General features: G+C 33.9%; 3 protein-coding genes and 1 non-coding gene across 4 annotated transcripts; 1 reads left to right on the forward strand and 3 right to left on the reverse strand.

Annotated features, from left to right (window-relative positions):
* On the reverse strand, positions 1 to 2,329 carry LOC106370443 (WAT1-related protein At5g64700). The gene is made up of 7 exons (XM_013810450.3): positions 2,044 to 2,329; positions 1,879 to 1,941; positions 1,413 to 1,529; positions 1,071 to 1,317; positions 697 to 855; positions 457 to 608; positions 1 to 371 (listed from the first exon to the last, which is right to left on the reverse strand). The coding sequence occupies exons 1-7, from the start codon at positions 2,220 to 2,222 to the stop codon at positions 224 to 226; spliced, it is 1,065 nt and encodes a 354-aa protein (XP_013665904.1). The 5' UTR covers positions 2,223 to 2,329; the 3' UTR covers positions 1 to 223.
* A 3,940-nt stretch (positions 2,330 to 6,269) lies between these two features.
* LOC106370777 (egg cell-secreted protein 1.5-like) lies at positions 6,270 to 7,931 on the reverse strand. The gene has a single exon (XM_048739501.1). It carries the CDS (start codon positions 7,505 to 7,507, stop codon positions 7,037 to 7,039), a length of 471 nt encoding a protein of 156 aa, XP_048595458.1. The 5' UTR covers positions 7,508 to 7,931; the 3' UTR covers positions 6,270 to 7,036.
* A 444-nt stretch (positions 7,932 to 8,375) lies between these two features.
* On the reverse strand, positions 8,376 to 8,447 carry TRNAH-GUG. Its single transcript has one exon. It is a non-coding gene; the product is annotated as a tRNA-His (tRNA).
* A 5,270-nt stretch (positions 8,448 to 13,717) lies between these two features.
* Positions 13,718 to 18,834, forward strand: LOC106371730 (cellulose synthase A catalytic subunit 6 [UDP-forming]-like). Its single transcript, NM_001316027.1, is given in 14 exon segments — positions 13,718 to 13,818; positions 14,077 to 14,272; positions 14,366 to 14,571; positions 14,649 to 14,754; positions 14,852 to 15,017; positions 15,111 to 15,377; positions 15,533 to 15,878; positions 16,264 to 16,401; positions 16,473 to 16,598; positions 16,674 to 16,886; positions 16,973 to 17,252; positions 17,322 to 17,518; positions 17,602 to 17,952; positions 18,225 to 18,834. Coding segments are annotated over 14 exon segments (3,255 nt in total). The 5' UTR covers positions 13,718 to 13,737; the 3' UTR covers positions 18,807 to 18,834.
* The last annotated feature ends 858 nt before the right edge of the window (positions 18,835 to 19,692 follow it).

Consider the following 19,692-nt stretch of genomic DNA (forward strand, 5'->3'; position numbering starts at 1 on the left):
TATTTTAACATATTGTAACTTTATTCTCTTTTTTTGCGGGAAAACAAAGCCTATGGAAAGTTAAAGAACCACCCTAAGAAAACATATGCTACAATCTGATACAGGTAGAAGTAGTTAAGTGGGACAAATACTTAAAGCAAATTTATCTGGACTCTATTATATGAATGATGATTAACACATATATATAATAAGCATAATGTATAATACAAACTAAGACATTTATTCAGCTAATGACAACCTTCACTTCATTGCAAACATCACTGTTTTCTTTATGTGGATCAGTCTTCTGATCACCAATGTTCTTCAGCTCTCGACTTTTCCCCCACAGCACACAGTAGAGTCCTATAATCAGTAATAATCCACCTAGAATACTACAAAGACAATAAATATATAAGTTAATTTATTGAAGAAATATTATATACAGTATTTGAAGAAAAAATAATGAGATTGTAGAACCTTCCAAGCCTGATGATCTCGCAAAGTAGAATCCCTGATGAGAGTAGAGTGAAGAGTAAAGACAAAGGAGTGAACATTGATAAGAAAACAGGTCCCCTCTTCTCTATAACCCATGATTGCAAATAATATGCTACGCCTGTTACAATGAATCCCTGCAATATATGTCATATATATAATAACTATTAGTAATTATATTATGGAACATAAAATTGTGGTAAAATGAAAGAGTCATCTACTTACACAGTAGATGACTGCAACGAGTCGTAGGTTCCAACCAAGCTTCCATGCTGAGATATCTCTCTCGAATGCAATAGCGATGACGAAAGATTGGATGGAACTCAATAGACAATGAAGAGTAGTGAAGTATAGCTTCGAAGGGTAAACTTTTAACACACGACCCTGTTTGAATTTTATATAGCAAAAACAAAAAGTTAAAATAGCAAAAAGTATCACAATTATTCAATCAGCATAGTAGATAAACAAACGATTTAATCCAACCAACTTTGAAATTTATAATAAACATCACAAAAGATTGCTACTTCACGTATTACTAAATTTAGTACTAATTAATAAATTAAAAATATTATAATGTATGTAGCAATTTGATTAGGTACCTGCAAAACGAGCCAAAGACCCCATAAAATGTTGGAGGTGATCATGAGAACACATCCTTTGAGCCAAGAGGTGGAACCACCGGAGACATGGCCGGGAATATTCCGGTGATGATACAGATGAGGGCATATAGGTAATTTCAATACTGGACCTTTGTAAAGGGCTAAGGTAATTACCCCTCCCATGCACACAGTTATCCCCACAAGCTTCGCTGTTCCTTGTATGGTCTTAATCTTAAGCGTCTCCATTCTTCAATTATAGACACAATAAATAAATACATCACTAAAAACTATGTGATGACAAGAAGAGAGGCAAGAAGTATGCATTGTAATTAGTATATATACCCAAGAAACAGAGCCAAGAAGAATGTGATTGCCGGAAGGGAAGCTGTTGTGGAAGCGGCCAAAGTTGCCGAAGTGTATGATAATGCGATTCCGTTTAAGTCCAAGCTCAATGTCACACTGAAAACCCATCAGAGATTATGTTTAACTGATAATTAGAAGATAGTGTTTAACAAAGTTATTCGCATTTGTTAGTACAATTAATTTATAGTAAAATATTGATAACAAATTAATTTGTAAATAGTTGTATTAGATTCTAACAAAAGAAAACATATCTTCATTATCAAGAATCGGATTCATAATATGACATATTTTCCTGTTTATATTGTATAACATCTAAATATAAAATATGATCCTTAATGAAAAATAGATCTTTTGAGTTTTTACTTTAAATAGAAAAAATATTTTAACATATAAACGCAAACAAACAAAAAACATTCAAAGAAAACGAATCCTAAAACGTACTTACCCAAATAAGGAGAGCATGAAGATTTTGATGAAGGTAACAAATGAAAGAGGTGGAGCACTTTTCCTAAAGAAAAAAAAAGAAGAGCATACTTTTTATATATTTTGTAAGGATATTGTACATACTTATCTGTCTAAAAATATATTATTGGTTTTCAGAAATATATACCGTTCGAAGAAGAAAGCGAGAGGAGCCAAGAAGATGGTAGCGAACGCTTGACGATAGAAAACGAAGACGAAAGTGTTCATTCCACCATTGAAGACAGCTTTAGAGATCAAAAACATGATTGCATATATGATTTGTATCATAGTCACTACCATGTATGGTTTCTTCGTCTCCATGTCCATCGATCGATAGACTGATGATTTTGGTTTTGTTTTGAGTTACTGGAGAGATCTATATATGTATGGATTACTCTCTGACTCTTTGTAATGTTCTTCTCTGAGTTAGAATAAGAAGCTAAGTGGGTATTTATATAAGCATGCACAATACTTGATGTTTTATGACGGTAGTATTCGAAAATAATGAAATAGATATTTCAAAGTACGTAGCTAATTAGAGTGGAGGAAGAGAAAGTTACTTTCGTGTCACTATCTCACGATACCAACCAAAATTATTTTTGATGTTGACTAAAGAAATTTCTGATAGATGTCCTCGTTCCGTCCACCTAGTAGATTTACTTTAGTGCATAGAGTGAATTTATAACACTGTAAAAACATAGTTTTAGTAGAAACAAAATTTGGGTAATGAAATACATGTTAAAATGATTGTAAAAACTAATTTTATCAAGACAGATATGGGCATTATATTTTTCTTGAAAAATAACGTTAATGAAGGAACGAGTTCTTAATCAAGAATGTACAATGGTATGACATAACCAAGAAGATTAGAAACCGGTTCAGATGATTGCTGATTGAACCGGAAGGTTACATGTGCTCAGCACGTGAGTGCAAGAGGAGTGTTAAAACGACGCAGTATGGGTCGTTAGATTTCTTCTTTATCTTGTTGTTGATTCTTGAGCTGTGATATACAGCGAGAGAAAGAAAATCATTGTACACGAGAGCTCGAGTTAGAGCTGAGATCTTAGTGAAGCTGCTGACCATCCCAGTTCTGGTAAACATAGCAGCCCTTCCACATCGGAAGGGTCGGGTAAAACAATTCTTTTGTGTTTTTACTTGTTCAAACACAAGAGAGATTCTTTTAGAGAGAGTGAGTGAGATTAGCACAAATCGATCAAAGATCCGTACAGTTAAACTGATTAGACAACTCAGTGAAGTCAAAAATTATGTTCATTCGTTATGCAATCGTGTACGAAAATGCTTAATGAGTCCGTAATATTCCATTTAATGTCACACTATTCCAAACATTTACTCCTGCATCTAGCTAGCTTTAAACCTTTATTGGTTTATACTTTATACTTAAACTAATGCACTTGGCTATTTGGGATATAATTTATCAGTTAGAGCTTTGTCAATTAACTATTGCTTTCCTGTGTTTACTAGCGATTTTATAGGCTCAATCATGATCCATAACAAAGACGCCTAAAAATAAGTTGTCCCTTCGGTGTTATCCAATAAAAGACTGTCCAGAAATAAGTTAATGATATTATAATGCATAAAGATATGCAATCAGTTTTAAAGAAACCATAAAAGTCAAAAAAATAAAAGGACCAATGTGATTAAAGTGTGTGATGACCCATAGCCATTAGCATGTGGTTTAAACGTATACGCTACAAAGTAGATGATTGTAAACCGCGGACGTCAACGTTATCACGAGTTTTGGCCATGCAAAAATAATATAATCCGTATAGCTTCTTTTTTTTTTTGTTAAGAAATATAATCCGTATAGCTAGTATCGCCACTATTATAAAGTTAGCTTTTCACCTGTATGTCCCTCTTTTCAAATCACATTTTATCAATTTGGTATACACGTATAACATGTGTTCGGATCGTCGAAACCAACATAATAAACCTGAAACTGTTTTGTTTATTTAGAAATACATGGATTTTTCTGTGCAAACAGAAATACATGGACTTTTTTTAACTACTTGTGTCTAATCAATCAATGATTGATTGATTTTATTTGTATGATACAAAACTTATAATTAGAACAACCTACGAAACAAAACCTCGCACCAGCCCTTTTTTCAAAAAAAAAAAAAAAACCTCGCACCGCCCTTTCCTTGGAGCGTCACCGTCGAGAAGCGAGGTAAACATGTCATACTGAGTACTGTATACTGATAGCCATTAACGCTATGATTTGATGATAAATTATGCAAATTATGAGAAGGATGCATTCAAGGAATATACGCATCTCCAATCATTTTCTTCCTCAATTTTTAAAGTGAACCTTCCGTCTAAAAAGAAAAAAAAAGGACGACTAAAGAAGAGAAAGCAAAACATATCATGGTCTGGTCAAGAAAAGAGCTATCGTTGTCGTCAATGAAAGAAAGAAAACTAGCTTCACAAATTTTAAACGTTGCAATAAATGTATACGGCACCGGCTTTGAAGTTACAAGAAAGTACTGACTTTAATCCCAAAAATACAAACTACAAAGTACTGATAGCTAGTACAGAAATATCACGTGTTTGTAAGAGACCAATTCGTTCGACACAAACCAGTTGTAGATAAGTGAATCCGATGTGCTACACACAAAAAAAAGATAAGTGAATCCGACACAACAAAAAAACTCGTTGGTTCTACTTCTACCATTATTGGGCTTAATACACAAAGGCTCATATTGAATCGTTTGTCATGCGATCTGCGCGTGAGCAAAATTATTTTCTTTTAACATCGGTTTATTTCAATACTAGTGATCAGTCCCGTACTACGTACGGGTAAAGATTTTCATATCAAAATTAGAATGTATTAAAATTATTTTTTGGTGTATATTGTGCCTTATGAAACTTGAATACTTATACTTAGTTAGATCGATATATTTTAAGATAATGTAGAATTCTAGATCCAGTGAGGTAACTGGTGAGATCTTTCACACAATTTATGTCCTGATATACTGTTATTGTAATTCTAGATTCAGGGAATTTTGTTTTTAAGAGAATCTACAAATCTGATAACAAAATATGTACGTAACGATTAAAAAAGTTAACAAATAACATCACCACATTTTCTATAAAACTATATGCACAAAAAAGGATTACCAACCTCATCAGATTACGTCTTCATATAGATAGTAGACATGAGGGTTTCTCGTTGGACGTTGCCCTTATTACATGAGTGTTTTTAACATCCCATTTACTGCCTTCTAATTATCATCGCTTTTTTTTCTTGTGGGACGTCTCATGTCTCTTAAGGGCCTTCTACGGTTGTATGTATGCTTTAACGCGAGTCTCTCTTACAGTCTCCTTCCCTAAAATATCATCATCACACAAAAAAAAAGCACATTTCAGCAAAGAAAATTTTGATTTAATCTATTTTCAAAATGCTATTGACTTTTTTCTTCACAGCTTATCTTTTTCATGATGCATTATGTAGCTTTTGCCTGTATCTATAAAAGTAAGAACAAAAAAAGAAAACTATAAACAGATTAGAAGAGAAAATTGTCTATGAAGAAAAATCAAATGACATAAATTATAATTTGAGCAAGAACAGTTTAGGCTTTTAGAATTACGAACCTGGACTTTAACGTTCATTTGGAAACTTTGGCGTACGTTCCTCGTATCCAATCCACAACAAATGTGATTCCCCCAAGTCTTTGAAAGGATTTTTTCGAAGACTATTGTTATGCAACTTTTCGCCAATGGAAGTTTTCGATCTATCTGGTTGGGATTTGAAATTTTTACCACACTTTGAAGAGAGTTAGGTGCCGAGCAATTACAAATAATATTGGAATATTACAGTTTCCAGAATAATAAGTGAGTTAAATCTTCTGTAGAAAGAAAGAAAAACTGCTCCAAAAATCGTGAGGACATGGGAGTAGTGGAAAAATATCAGGGATTTTTTGTATAGGAAAAATAGAAAATAATTAATAGACAAATATACAAAATTATTTTTTGATTTATCTGTATTTGCATTTTTTAATTTGTAAAATAAATTCCACATGTCAGAATTTTATTGGTGAGATGACTTGTGCTTTAGTATATAAGGAATTACATACTCCTTCAGTTTCTAAAAGATTCATATTATTGATAAAAATTTTGTTTCAAAAATATACATATTTTATATTTTCAATGTAATTTTTGTTAACTAGTAATGAGAAATTCTGAAGTTCAAGAACATTACTTGCATTTTTTAAAATCTTATTTGTTTAAAAATATAGGAAATATAAAATTACAAAAAGTATACATTTATACTTAAGTTTTAATATGTTTTTATTAAAAAGTATGGAAATTCTAAAACATGAATCTTTTAAGAACGGAGGAAGTATTATACAACTATATTATAGATGATTTTGAAACCGACAATTTTATCCAACTTATCAAATCAAAGATTCACGTTTGATTGCACTTATATCTAAACCATTTTATGAATAATTATTTATGACTGTTTTACTTGCACAATGTTACAATGTTGAAGATTTTTGTAAGTTTTTTATTCATTATTCTATATAATTGTTAATAGTCATTATATGTACGTATAAGCGTAGATGAACCCTCGGCTTTCACAAGTGAGTAAGGGGTTTAATCTGGCTTTATCTCAATTTCTCTCTTCTTCCTTTTGCCCAGCTCCTAAGTAGCTGAAACCCTCTTTGTTCAGCTCATTTTGCCATTACAATCACACATTAAACGTTTTCTTGTTTAACTCATTTCTTGAATTAAACACGGAATTTGGTGATTAGTTCTATGTAAAAACCAGTAGAAATGGCCAAAGTGTGGTTTGTGTGGAAGTGAAACGTTGTCGCTCTACACGCAAATCATCAACAATTTTTTAGTTGTTGCATTGAGAAATCAAGCTTGTGTTCACACGTTACTTCTCAATCCTTCGCGTTGACTGTTGAGTTTCAATGAACTTTTTAATTCGTTTATTTATTCAAACTCAAACTAGAAAATGTTGTGTATGTTTGGCATATAGAGAAGTATACAAAACATTATTCCATTTTTTCGTACTGTTTTTTTTATGGTTTTGAACGTCTAATATTAAGAACACCGGAAAGGTAATCTTTATTAACTTTAAACATAAGAAAGAAAAGAAACCATATAATTATCTAATCAAGTCCCGGGTACGTAATTTCAACCGGAGACAAAGCCAGAGCTTCCGGCGCTGGAGACGGTGACGGTGAAAATACCAGCTTCTCCGCCTCAAAATCACAATACTCTCTAAGCATATTCCCTTCCATAGTCGTAAGCCCTAGAGAAGTAAACATAACGGACCAACACTCCTTCCCTATCAACCCAATGGCTCCACAACAATCTTTATCAATACCACCGGTTACACCCGGTTCAGCCGTACCGTTACGGCTCATGAAGAACTTGACGATCTCGTCGGTGCAAGACTTGAGCTCTAACGCCGCGTTCCAACAATCAACTAGGTTTCCGGAGCCGGAATGCTCAGCAGCTACCGTCATGGTTTGCATGTTCCTTGCCTCAGCCACGGTGATGATGTGGACAGTCGATAAGAGATACGAAAGTGTTAGAAATGTGAGAAGAGAACGCTTTGAAGTAGTGTTTGGGGACATTGCTTTAGTTATGTGTGTGTTGGGATGAATAAGCAAGTTGTGTGATCTAGTGATTATATAGTGGAAAGAAAATGAGGGAGATGAGAAGTTTTGCGTTCGTTTAGTTTTTGTACTAACTATCACAAGAGATCTTGGTTAATTAATTAATTAATTAGCACTAATCTATCGTTATGCACCTCTCTATCTTTATACATATCCGTTACGGACAATAATAGCAATTATGTAAGAAGATTAGAGATTCATAAATACACATCGTCATTATTTGTTAGTGATTTGTGTAAAAATTTAGCAGTGTTAGATTATGCATGCATTATGAATTTATTAATGAAGAACCAAAACCTATTGAGCTTTATTAAGCCCATCAATAGCAAATAATTTTTTAAGCCTATGTTTAGTGTAAGCCCATTCCATGGTAGCTTAACATTAAGCTTCAAGTGAGAAAAAAAAAAGAGATGAGCGCGACCGCGGAGTTTCGGGCAAAGGAGGCAAACGTGTTTAAAGGCCAGAAGTAGTTGTTCTCGCGGCAAGTTTTAACGGCGACGGAAACTACGCTCTTACTGTCTCACATGCTTCAAGGATCGAACCAGCCGCCACTGTTTGTTGCATGTTTCTCTGTTCTTTATTTTTTTTACCGTTAGGGGCGTACTTATCGAATTATAACTATACGCGGTTTGTGGAGTGAAATGTTTTCTTCATTTTACTTGTATCCAAAGAAAGTGTTTTCGGCTTGAATAATTCCAAAAGCCTAGTCTTTAAAAGGGAAGGCTGTTTAAAAAGGATGGATACATTCGCAGAAAGCCCATTTATGAAGCCCTTTTTGTCAAGTTATGAAGCCATTTATGAAAAAAATTATGAAAAAGGAAAAGTTTGTGGCTGCTGGGATTCGAGCCCAGGTCTCCACGGCCACAACGTGGAATTCTCACCACTAAACTACAGCCACTTTGGTATTAACTATTCCAATCTTCAAATCTTGGTTATAGTAGACGTAACTTTGTGATATAATAGCCCATTAGTTTTTTTTTTCTGAATGAAATATAGCCCATTAGGTTGAACTTGGAATCAATTAAAAGCCATCGTTGCTAAAAGAAAACTATTTTCCGCTGCTTTTCTTCTAATCTCCCAAATTGTAAATCAAGATTCTATTCTTCTTCCAATTATTCTCACGTTGAAAAAGACAAGGAAACATGAAATTCTGACTTTTGATTTATTAAATGTTGTATAAACTTCTGAGAGAGAAACAATCACATAGCTGGAAAATATGGGGTATTAAGTGAAGACGAACATGCCAATGACATATTAAGACCAATCTTTTGCATGTGTTATTTCACATTGTTTATCTCTATATATCTTACCCGCCGCCCATATTTTTCCTTTTTCAATACAAAGACAGATTCAACTTCATTATTAATAAAAGTTTAAAAAAACTTCACTATTAATAACAAATAATACTTTCCTTCAACTAACGATATCTTAAAAAATTCTTACACCTCATCACTAGAATATTACAATACCTTTTAGGTACAAAAAGTCAAAACTTCTTACCCGAAAGCTCCAAACAATCTATCTAGTTTGGTTCTGAATTTGTAGTCGGGAAAAAATGGTCCAAACCCGGTCAGGCAACGTACGGTTACATAATTGTTCTCTAACGACCCAATAGTTTCGCGAGTGTGATTCAAGAACTGTACTCAGAGATATAACTGGTGATGAGCTGTATTAAACGCAAAGACCTTTACGTGACCGCTGCCCGTAAAAGTCTCAGAACACTGCCCGAAATCTGAGAGATGAGTTCCTTAGATCATCTCCAACCCCACTCTATTTTTCACTCTAAAATAGAGTTTAGGGTAAAAAATACTCCAATGGCACTCTATTTCTCACTCTATAATAGAGTGAAAAATAGGTTTACTCCAAATATAGAGTAACTTGTTTTTTTTTGTTCATCACTCTATTTTCTACTCTAAAATAGAGTACCATTGGAGCAAACTCAAACTCTATTATAGAGTTACTCTATTTTAGAGTAAGAAAATAGAGTAAGCCATTGGAGATGGTCTTGCTTCGGACCAGTTAAGACTTTTTTTGTTTTGGTTGGTTGTCTAAAGCACAACAAAGCAATTCCACAGCTGTCCGATATTTGTTCTTTTTCATTTTTAAAATAGTTTCGTTTCTTTCTTTCCCGATAAATTTGGTTTTAGTTGTATAGAATGTGACTTTCGAAATTCACCACAAATAGTACTACAGAATCGTATTAACGGATAGTGCATGTTGGTGTGTTTTTTAACATGACTTTTAGAGATTTCTGAAAATCATGCGTGTGAGTTACTGAAATATACTCTATTAGTTATGCTATTATTTCAATAAATATGTGCCTAGGTGTTTATGTTTTCTAGCATCGTGCTATGTATGTAGTGTATCCGTTTTTCGTATATTTGTATCACGTTAAGATGCTTACGAGTATGATTTTTACCAAGCTTAAATTTCTATTTATGGGGACTCCACCGACAGTAGAACTCCATCCGACACATGGCATTAAATATTTATTAGATCTAAAAGCTAGCATATCTGTACTGTATTGCACATCTATACAAAAGAAATGTAGTTTTATCTCTGTAATTTAACTTAGTTAAGAACTTAAGATTAATATTTTTTTTTAAATTGTTTACTATTCATAAAAAATGTACATAAAAAGCAGCATCTGTTAGTTACAAGTTACATCCAGATTTCTTTTTCAAAAAAAAATTACATCTAGAAAAAACACATTTTTATGGTTTGTGCTGAAGAAAAATATTTTACTTTATGTCTTTGCCTTGGTTTACATTTATTTAACATTTGTGCCCAGAAAAAAACCACATTCTTACTTTGGGATCACGTCGTCAATTGCACTTTTCAGTCGTCAGAAGTAGAAAAATAAGTACAATAACAAAATTTGCCAGTGCGTAGATAGAGGTAATTTAGTTATTTTAAAAAGCTACTCATTGCGCACTATCTTGCACTTATGATTACACCTTTATTAGAAATAAATATAGTAAAGTAAATAAGTCAAAAGTCACATTGAGTCATGCAACACGTGTTTGGATTAATCATATCGTTTTAACTAAAGTTTATGTACACGTAAAGAAAATTACCATCTATGTGTGTGCTTCCACCAATCTACATAATTACATTCGAGTTTACAGTTCGGGAAACAGCTTATCAGTGTTTAGATAAAATATCCCGGAATATTTTTTTGTTTGCTGAATCAATTTTATTTATATACTTATTTTTAAGCAATGAAACTTTTTTTTTCTTTTGTTCAGGATGACACTTTGTTTCCAAGGTTTCTTATTTGGAATTTGTTAATTTGAGTTGCTTAAGATATTAAAATGGTACCAAGGGTACAAACAAAAAAGTATATCAACAAGGAAACAAACAATCCTCTGAAGCTGTGAAGCTTTTACCCTCTTTTTTTCTGCTTAAAGAAATAAAACAAATATGTCGACGAGTCTGTTACTTGTCTATCAAAACTATTTTTGTTTTCAGTCAATAGTCGAACATATTTACGAAGAAATATAAATGTATAATCTGTGAATCGCTGTGTCAAACATTTAACTTAATACAGTACATATGTATTAACCGATATTAAAAATGCAAAGTGGTGTGAATGTTGTAGTTTATTCTTTGTCGAGATCGATGATATTTCACTATGAATCTAAGGCTAAATAATGATCTATTAGCCGTAGACTCTTGAATTAGCTTTTCATTTTATTAAAAGTTTGTTAAAATTTAACAAATTACTATTGAATAGCTGTGATATGATTGCATCAAGCTGAAGTAAAACCCAGAAGTTAATCGTGTTGACTTATAATCTCTTACCACGTTGGCTAAATGCTTTAACTTGATCTTCTTTTTAAAACTTCTTATAGTTGCTATATTCAGATTCCTAGTAAAAATCAGCAAGTAAATTTGTGTTATCTTCTAATCTTTTTCAAATGTTAGCAAAAAAAAAAAAAAGTAAATTTGTGCATTTACTAATACTGAGTGATATTTTCGTAGTTCTCCGAAGTAGAAAAAGTTTTGCATACGTGATGTTGCTAATTATTATTATTACTTGTTGCGGTTTGTTAATTTTACTTTAATATCAACTTTGATAATAATAATTTGTTCAGTCGTCTGTTTTGCTATACTTTCCTTTTGTTATGTTATGTCTACGGGTCTACTCTTTCTTCATAGATAACTTGTTTGAAATTATTTATTTATAAAAACTCGGCCCCAGTTGCCTTATTGCTAATTTGTCTTTTCACTTTTCTCCTCTGTGATTAAAATAAGATAAAATGTGCAATTATTTGACACTATCGTATCACAAATATATATTCCCATGTATGGTGTATGTATACATTTGCCGACAAATAGTTCGTGATATATTGATATATTGAGAAGCAACGCTACCAATATTCTAAATTTGTTCGTAGAAATTTATATTATTAACAATTTGAGACCCGGGAGAATAAATATATAAACATTAGCAAAAGAATTAATAATATATTTTGGAAACTTATATATTATAATGTTGCACAACAAAATTATAGTATATATATTGCGAACTTTAGTAGGTTACCACATCAAATGTCGTGTTCATGATTGATTGAATACTGTGTACTGTCTTCTCAAGCCCTCGTGCCACATGTTCTTATAGAAACTGTCGGTGCCCTTATATTATTATTTTTACTCCTATTAAAGACTTCGAGAAGAAATATCATTTAATTTTGACGCTTAATTAACAAAACATTTTGATGGTAAACTCTTTGCAAAATTTCAATTAAGAGATAATTGATAAATTTCCATTGTTTAATCGTGTTAAACATACAGTATTTCTCAAATTAAATGGAACTTTCACCAGACCTTACTTATGGTTAACAAATTAAGCATTTCTTAATATGAATTTGCAAAAAAATTACCGGAAATTATCTAAATAAACGAGGACCGACGAAGATAAAATCTAAACCCGATGCAGTCAACAGATGCTACAAAGCCAGTGAAACGGCCCATGAAGAAAACGGTGCATCGTCTAAAGATGGCGATGAAAGTATGTTATCAAATAGAACAATAATACTACCAAAAGACCTAGAAAATAGGATCTTGGACACGATAAATGCCTATATCTGTTTCTCAACATTTTAGAAGCCTCTTTAAAAAACAAGAGGAATTTATTACATAATAGGACAATAACTAGGACCTTCAATTTATTGTAATTTTTTTCCGTACATTCATATAAGTTTCACTCCAAATAGTAAAATACAATTATTCTTTAACAAAAAAAATTATAATACAATTATGGCCTTGCACATGTACTAAGAATGTAAATCTACTCGGACAATTAATTAATAAAAACAATACAACATGCTTACTGAAGAGAATAGAGTGGTTAATAAAGCCCTTTATCAAAAAAAAGAAGAAGAATAGAGTGGTTAATAAAAAGATAAACCGACTAATCCTAAATTGGTAAAAAAAGAAGAGTGAAATCTAAAACAGGGTTGTTATTATGTAAATAAAAGATTAAATAAATGCTAGAGTGATCCATGCACATAACCAGAAAAAAATAAATAAAAATGAAAGTAGTTACGAGTAATAATATGATTAATGATTAATAATGTGTGTTTGGGTCTTAACACAAAAGAACAAGAACAAGTGGAGTAGAGAGAGGAGAGAGCACACCGGTTTAATGGGTCCCACACTGCTTCTCTCCACATAAAATTATTCATTTTCTCTGAATTTCGTAAAATATCGCCTTTTTGTGTTTTTTTTTTCTCCTCATCTACATAATTGCCTTTTAATCATCTCTCTCCATTTAACTAATCACACACACTCTCTCTCTCTCTCTCCTCTCTCACTAATTTTCTTCTTCCTTACGCGTTTGTGAAAGCATTTGCAGCTTTGCCTCTCTCTCTCTCTCTCTAGGATCATCCTTTATTTCTGTGACTGTGAGCTTTCGGAGAGGAGAGAGAGGAAAACAAAAAAAAAAGGTCGTGGCTTGAAGCTGAATCAATACCATTACCACCACATATACACACATACACACACACACTATTCCTTTTTTTTTTAAATCAAAGTCTGTTTCTTTTGTTCGGAAGCAACCTCTGTTTATGGACTCTGGATCTCTAAAAAACAGAGCTTCTCCTCTGAGTTAACACACTCTGTTTCTCTCTCTCTCTCTCTCTCTCAATCGATCTGTGAGATCAAGCGTCTGTGTTTCCGACAACATGAATACCGGTGGTCGGTTAATCGCCGGTTCTCACAACAGAAACGAGTTTGTTCTGATTAATGCCGACGAGAGTGCCAGAGTAAGAGATCTCTCTGTTTCTTTTTTGTCTTTCTGGGTTCCTCTGTTTCTGTCCGAAAGTCTTTTCCTTTTATTCTGGATCTGAGTTTGACCAATTAGCATTAAGGGTTTCCGTTAGATTCCGCTAATTTTTATCTAGAATTGTTTGTGTCGGTGGGGGAAAGGATTTGTCTTAATTCTCCAAGTTCAAGTCAACAGTTACCGACACAAACCTCAATGATGCATCTGTAGTGAATCTGATGATTTAAATTGTTGGCAGATAAGATCAGTGCAAGAGCTGAGAGGACAGACATGTGAAATCTGCAGAGACGAGGTCGAATTGACCGTCGATGGAGAACCATTCGTGGCCTGTAACGAGTGTGCATTCCCTGTTTGCAGACCTTGCTACGAGTACGAAAGAAGAGAAGGCAATCAAGCTTGTCCTCAGTGCAAAACCCGTTACAAAAGGCTTAAAGGTTAATTGTTTTGTTTAGTTAAACCGGTTTTGTATTCCGGTTTAGAGACTTTTGCTGATTGTTGTTGTTGTTGTTGTTGGCATGTGTTGTTAGGAAGTCCAAGAGTTGAGAATGATGAGGAGGAAGATGACATTGATGATATAGACAATGAGTTTGATTACATGAACAATGGTGGGATTGGATTTGATCAGGTCTCTGAAGGTATGTCTGTCTCTCGTCGCCACTCTGGCTTCCCGCAGTCTGATTTGGATTCAGCTCCTCCTGGCTCTCAGATCCCATTGCTGACTTATGGTGACGAGGTAAGACTCTCATTCCTCATAAAGCCATCTTCAGTATCTATTGGCTCTATAATATTCTTGGTTTTTGTTTGTGACAGGACATTGAGATCTCTTCAGACAGACATGCGCTTATTGTTCCTCCTTCACTTAGTGGTCAGAGCCATAGAGGTCACCCGGCTTCTCTCTCTGATCCAACCATTGCTGGTACATTCTTGAATTTTTTAAGTACTTAAATGAGCTAAAAGTTTTTTTTTTTTGGTCTATATGGTTACTGAGCTTTTTTTTTGTTGTGTAATTGCAGCACATCCAAGACCTATGGTACCTCAGAAAGATCTTGCGGTTTACGGTTATGGAAGTGTGGCTTGGAAAGATCGTATGGAGGAGTGGAAAAGAAAGCAGAATGAGAAACTTCAGGTGGTTAAACATGAAGGTGATCCTGATTTTGAAGATGGTGATGACATCCCAATGTAAGAAGACATCAACACACAGAACACACAAAGTCTTTTGGTTTATGTCTCTTTGATATTTATGAATATTTGTTTTTTTTTGGTATTTTTCAGGATGGATGAGGGAAGGCAGCCATTGTCTAGGAAGATACCAATCAAATCAAGCAAGATAAATCCTTATAGGATGTTGATTGTTCTACGTCTTGTGATTCTTGGTCTCTTCTTTCACTACCGTATTCTTCACCCGGTTAAAGATGCATATGCACTGTGGCTTATATCTGTTATTTGTGAGATATGGTTTGCTGTTTCATGGGTTCTTGATCAGTTCCCTAAGTGGTACCCTATAGAACGAGAAACATACTTGGACCGTCTCTCATTAAGGTACTAAAACACTTTGGACCATTTTCTTGAACAATTATTTTAAAAATCGGTCTAGACGCCTGCCTAATCAATAATCCCCTATAAAGTGTCTAATTACAGCCTGGTGATTTCTTGAAAAGTTGGTAATATAATTTTCATCTTTTTTTTGTTTGCAGATATGAGAAAGAAGGGAAGCCATCAGAACTATCAGCTGTGGATGTATTTGTCAGTACAGTGGATCCGTTGAAAGAGCCTCCGCTTATTACAGCAAACACTGTCTTGTCTATTCTTGCGGTTGATTATCCTGTTGATAGAGTTGCTTGCTATGTATCTGATGATGGTGCTGCCATGCTTACTTTCGAAGCTCTTTCCGAGACTGCTGAATTTGCGAGGAAATGGGTTCCTTTCTGTAAGAAGTATTGTATTGAGCCTCGTGCTCCTGAGTGGTACTTTTGCCATAAGATGGATTACTTGAAGAACAAAGTCCATCCTGCATTTGTCAGGGAAAGGCGAGCCATGAAGGTTACTAGCTCTTTGCCTCTTTATACATTTATTTCTCATGAGAAAAGTTATATCAGTCTTTTTCTTTGATAAAAATATAACTCTATAAATTAATAATTTCGGGAATATGATAATTTATATATTCTAAATTTTTTTTTGTGTAAAATAAAAGGAATAATTTATTTTTTACGGGTTATATATTGATCAAATTTTATTAATCCGGTTTCCATATTTTTTTATTAGATAATTTGGTGTATCATGTATCATAAAATGTAAATGTGTTTTTTAAATTTATCGTTTTTATTAATTTAGTATTAATTCATAGAGTTTCTAATGTAAATTCCTTATGAAAACGAGATGATTACATTAGATACTGATTTTGGAAGATTGTGTGTGGTTTTGACAGAGAGATTATGAAGAATTCAAAGTGAAGATCAATGCTTTAGTAGCAACGGCACAGAAGGTGCCTGAGGAAGGTTGGACTATGCAAGACGGTACACCTTGGCCTGGTAATAGTACAAGAGATCATCCCGGTATGATCCAGGTAAGTTTCATCAAATGCTTTTATTTTTTTATGTAATATTCTTCATTCCATAACAAGTCTTCTTGTAATAGGTTTTCCTTGGAAGTGATGGTGTTCGTGATGTGGAGAACAACGAGCTGCCTCGTTTGGTTTATGTCTCTCGTGAGAAGAGACCTGGATTTGATCACCACAAGAAGGCTGGAGCTATGAATTCTCTTGTAAGTTATATACTTTTAATAAAGTTTTATTTCTTCTTTGTATGGTTCTTTGACTCTTTGTGATGTATTTTGAAGATACGAGTCTCAGGGGTTCTATCAAACGCTCCTTATCTTCTCAACGTTGATTGTGATCACTACATCAACAACAGCAAAGCTCTTAGAGAAGCAATGTGTTTCATGATGGATCCTCAGTCAGGAAAAAAAATCTGTTACGTTCAGTTCCCTCAAAGATTCGATGGGATTGATAGGCACGATCGATACTCAAATCGCAATGTTGTCTTCTTCGATGTAAGTAGACAACATCATCCACCAGTCTTCTTGAACATTCATGTACATTTTTTTTCTTTCAACTAATGAATCTTTGTGGTTTACAGATTAACATGAAGGGTTTGGATGGGTTACAAGGACCTATATACGTTGGGACAGGTTGTGTGTTCAGGAGACAAGCACTTTACGGGTTTGATGCACCGAAGAAGAAGAAGGCTCCACGTAAGACATGTAACTGCTGGCCAAAATGGTGTTTCCTCTGCTGTGGTTCGAGAAAGAACCGAAAAGCAAAGACAGCAGCTGCTGATAAGAAGAAGAAGAACAGGGAAGCTTCTAAGCAGATCCATGCGTTAGAAAATATTGAAGAAGGTCGCGTCACTACTAAAGGTATACACTAGTGTTAACTCACTTTGGTGTCAGAACTTGTTGCTAAAGATTGTTTTTTCTTTCTTATAGGGTCTAATGTAGAACTATCAACCGAGGCGATGCAATTGAAGCTGGAGAAGAAGTTTGGACAGAGTCCTGTCTTTGTTGCGTCTGCTCGTATGGAGAATGGTGGGATGGCTCGGAACGCGAGTCCAGCTTGTCTGCTTAAGGAAGCTATCCAAGTCATTAGCTGTGGGTATGAAGATAAAACCGAGTGGGGAAAAGAGGTACATCATTGTGTCCAAACATGTTCTTGTATTCATGTAATAGATTCTTGATTTTTGATGATGACCCTTTTGTGTTAACATAGATTGGGTGGATCTACGGTTCTGTTACGGAAGATATTCTCACTGGTTTCAAGATGCATTCTCATGGTTGGAGGTCTGTTTACTGCACACCTAAGTTACCAGCTTTCAAAGGATCAGCTCCCATCAATCTTTCAGACCGTCTTCATCAAGTTCTTAGATGGGCTCTTGGGTCTGTTGAGATTTTCTTGAGTAGGCATTGTCCTATTTGGTATGGCTATGGAGGTGGTTTGAAATGGCTTGAGCGGTTGTCTTACATTAACTCTGTGGTTTATCCATGGACCTCCCTTCCCCTCATTGTCTACTGTTCTCTCCCAGCCATCTGTCTTCTCACAGGCAAATTTATCGTTCCTGAGGTAATACAATCATCTTGAGCTCTCTAAGTATGTTTTCAAAAGTCAAAATAGGTATTGTCCTAATGAAAGAGTATGAATCTTTATATACTTTCTCCGTCTAAACAGTTTAGATTTATGCACACAGATTAAGAAAACATTTATTTTCTTACATTTTCTTAACAAAAATATCATAAATTATTCAACTAAATAGACTGTAGAATATAAATGGTTAATTAATTTTATGTTGAAAATTGAAAACGTGGAATAACGGTTCTTGATTCTTGTTTTTGCAGATAAGCAACTATGCGAGTATCCTCTTCATGGCACTCTTCTCGTCCATTGCAGTAACTGGTGTTCTCGAGATGCAATGGGGCAAAGTTGGGATCGATGACTGGTGGAGAAATGAACAGTTTTGGGTCATTGGAGGTGTCTCTGCTCATCTGTTTGCTCTCTTCCAAGGTCTTCTCAAGGTTCTTGCTGGTGTGGACACTAACTTCACGGTCACGTCAAAAGCAGCTGATGACGGAGAGTTCTCAGACCTTTACCTCTTCAAATGGACTTCACTTCTCATCCCTCCCACGACTCTTCTCATCATAAACGTCATTGGAATCGTAGTTGGAATCTCTGATGCTATAAGCAATGGATATGACTCATGGGGACCGCTTTTTGGAAGACTGTTCTTTGCACTTTGGGTGGTTATTCATCTTTACCCTTTCCTTAAAGGTTTGCTTGGGAAGCAAGATAGAATGCCGACCATTATTGTCGTCTGGTCCATCCTCCTGGCTTCTATTCTTACACTTCTTTGGGTAAGGGTTAACCCGTTTGTGGCTAAAGGTGGTCCTATTCTCGAGATATGTGGTTTGGACTGCTTGTGAGTTGATCCAAGGTTGGTTCCCACGGATCAAGAGAGGTAAGAAAGAGAGAGAGAGAGATTATCTACCCTCTTAAAAGACTACTTCATTGTGTTCATTAAACGATGAAACAAAAAAAAAAGATTTAATTTTGTTTACGTGAATGTTATTTTTGCAAGAATGTGTTGTAGATATAGAAGAAGTTTGTTGTCTATTTGTTTTGTTCTTTGGTGTTGAGAGAAAAGATTTGGTAAATTATTCTTTTAATTGAATATTTATGATCTCTTTTGAATATTACATAAGAGGTGTTTCAGTCTGTCTGTAATCTTTTACGAAAAGAACTTTGATTTATTTTCAATTTTAAAACAATGTGATTTCTCTGTTATAAGGCTGTTCATGAGTTAGATTTATATACTTGTTTAAAGTTTTTAACATAGATTTTAAAAATTGTTAAACATTCAGTTTTACTTTTACTTAGTTACCAAAATTCTATAGCATTTATTATTTTAAAATTTAGATAAGATAAAAAAAAAATTAATGTTAAATTGCATTTAAATTCTAAGTCTATTTATTTTACAAAGAAAAATTTATTCTTCAACAATTAATTTAAAAGGGAGGGAGTAGTATTTTAGTGTACATATAATTTTTATTTAAAAACACAAGTACAGTTGGAATTAAAACAAAAATATATACATGACAATCAATTTTCATGTTGTAAAAAGGAAAAAAATATTAAAAGGAAAATCAAAGACAATGTATACCAAAAAGCTGGATTGAACATTTTTAACGGTTAATGTTCAAGAAACCTAAACCATAAAGTCTATAATCAACTGATAATTCGGTTTATTTGGTTCTTGACTTTTAAAGAAAGAGAATAGTTTTGCCCAAAAAAAAGAGAGAGAATAGTTTT

This window comes from Brassica napus, chromosome A9 (genome assembly GCF_020379485.1).
Source record: "Brassica napus cultivar Da-Ae chromosome A9, Da-Ae, whole genome shotgun sequence".
NCBI lineage: Eukaryota > Viridiplantae > Streptophyta > Magnoliopsida > Brassicales > Brassicaceae > Brassica > Brassica napus.

Excerpts from the sequence above, each read along its gene's own strand:
- LOC106370443 (XM_013810450.3), bottom strand. The coding sequence starts at position 2,222 with ATGGACATGGAGACGAAGAAACCATACATGGTAGTGACTATGATACAA. Across the intron at positions 609-696 it reads TCGTTGCAGTCATCTACTGT|GGATTCATTGTAACAGGCGT; the intron begins GTAAGTAGATGA and ends CATATATTGCAG. Across the intron at positions 372-456 it reads GAGATCATCAGGCTTGGAAG|TATTCTAGGTGGATTATTAC; the intron begins GTTCTACAATCT and ends TTGTCTTTGTAG.
- LOC106370777 (XM_048739501.1), bottom strand. The coding sequence starts at position 7,507 with ATGTCCCCAAACACTACTTCAAAGCGTTCTCTTCTCACATTTCTAACA.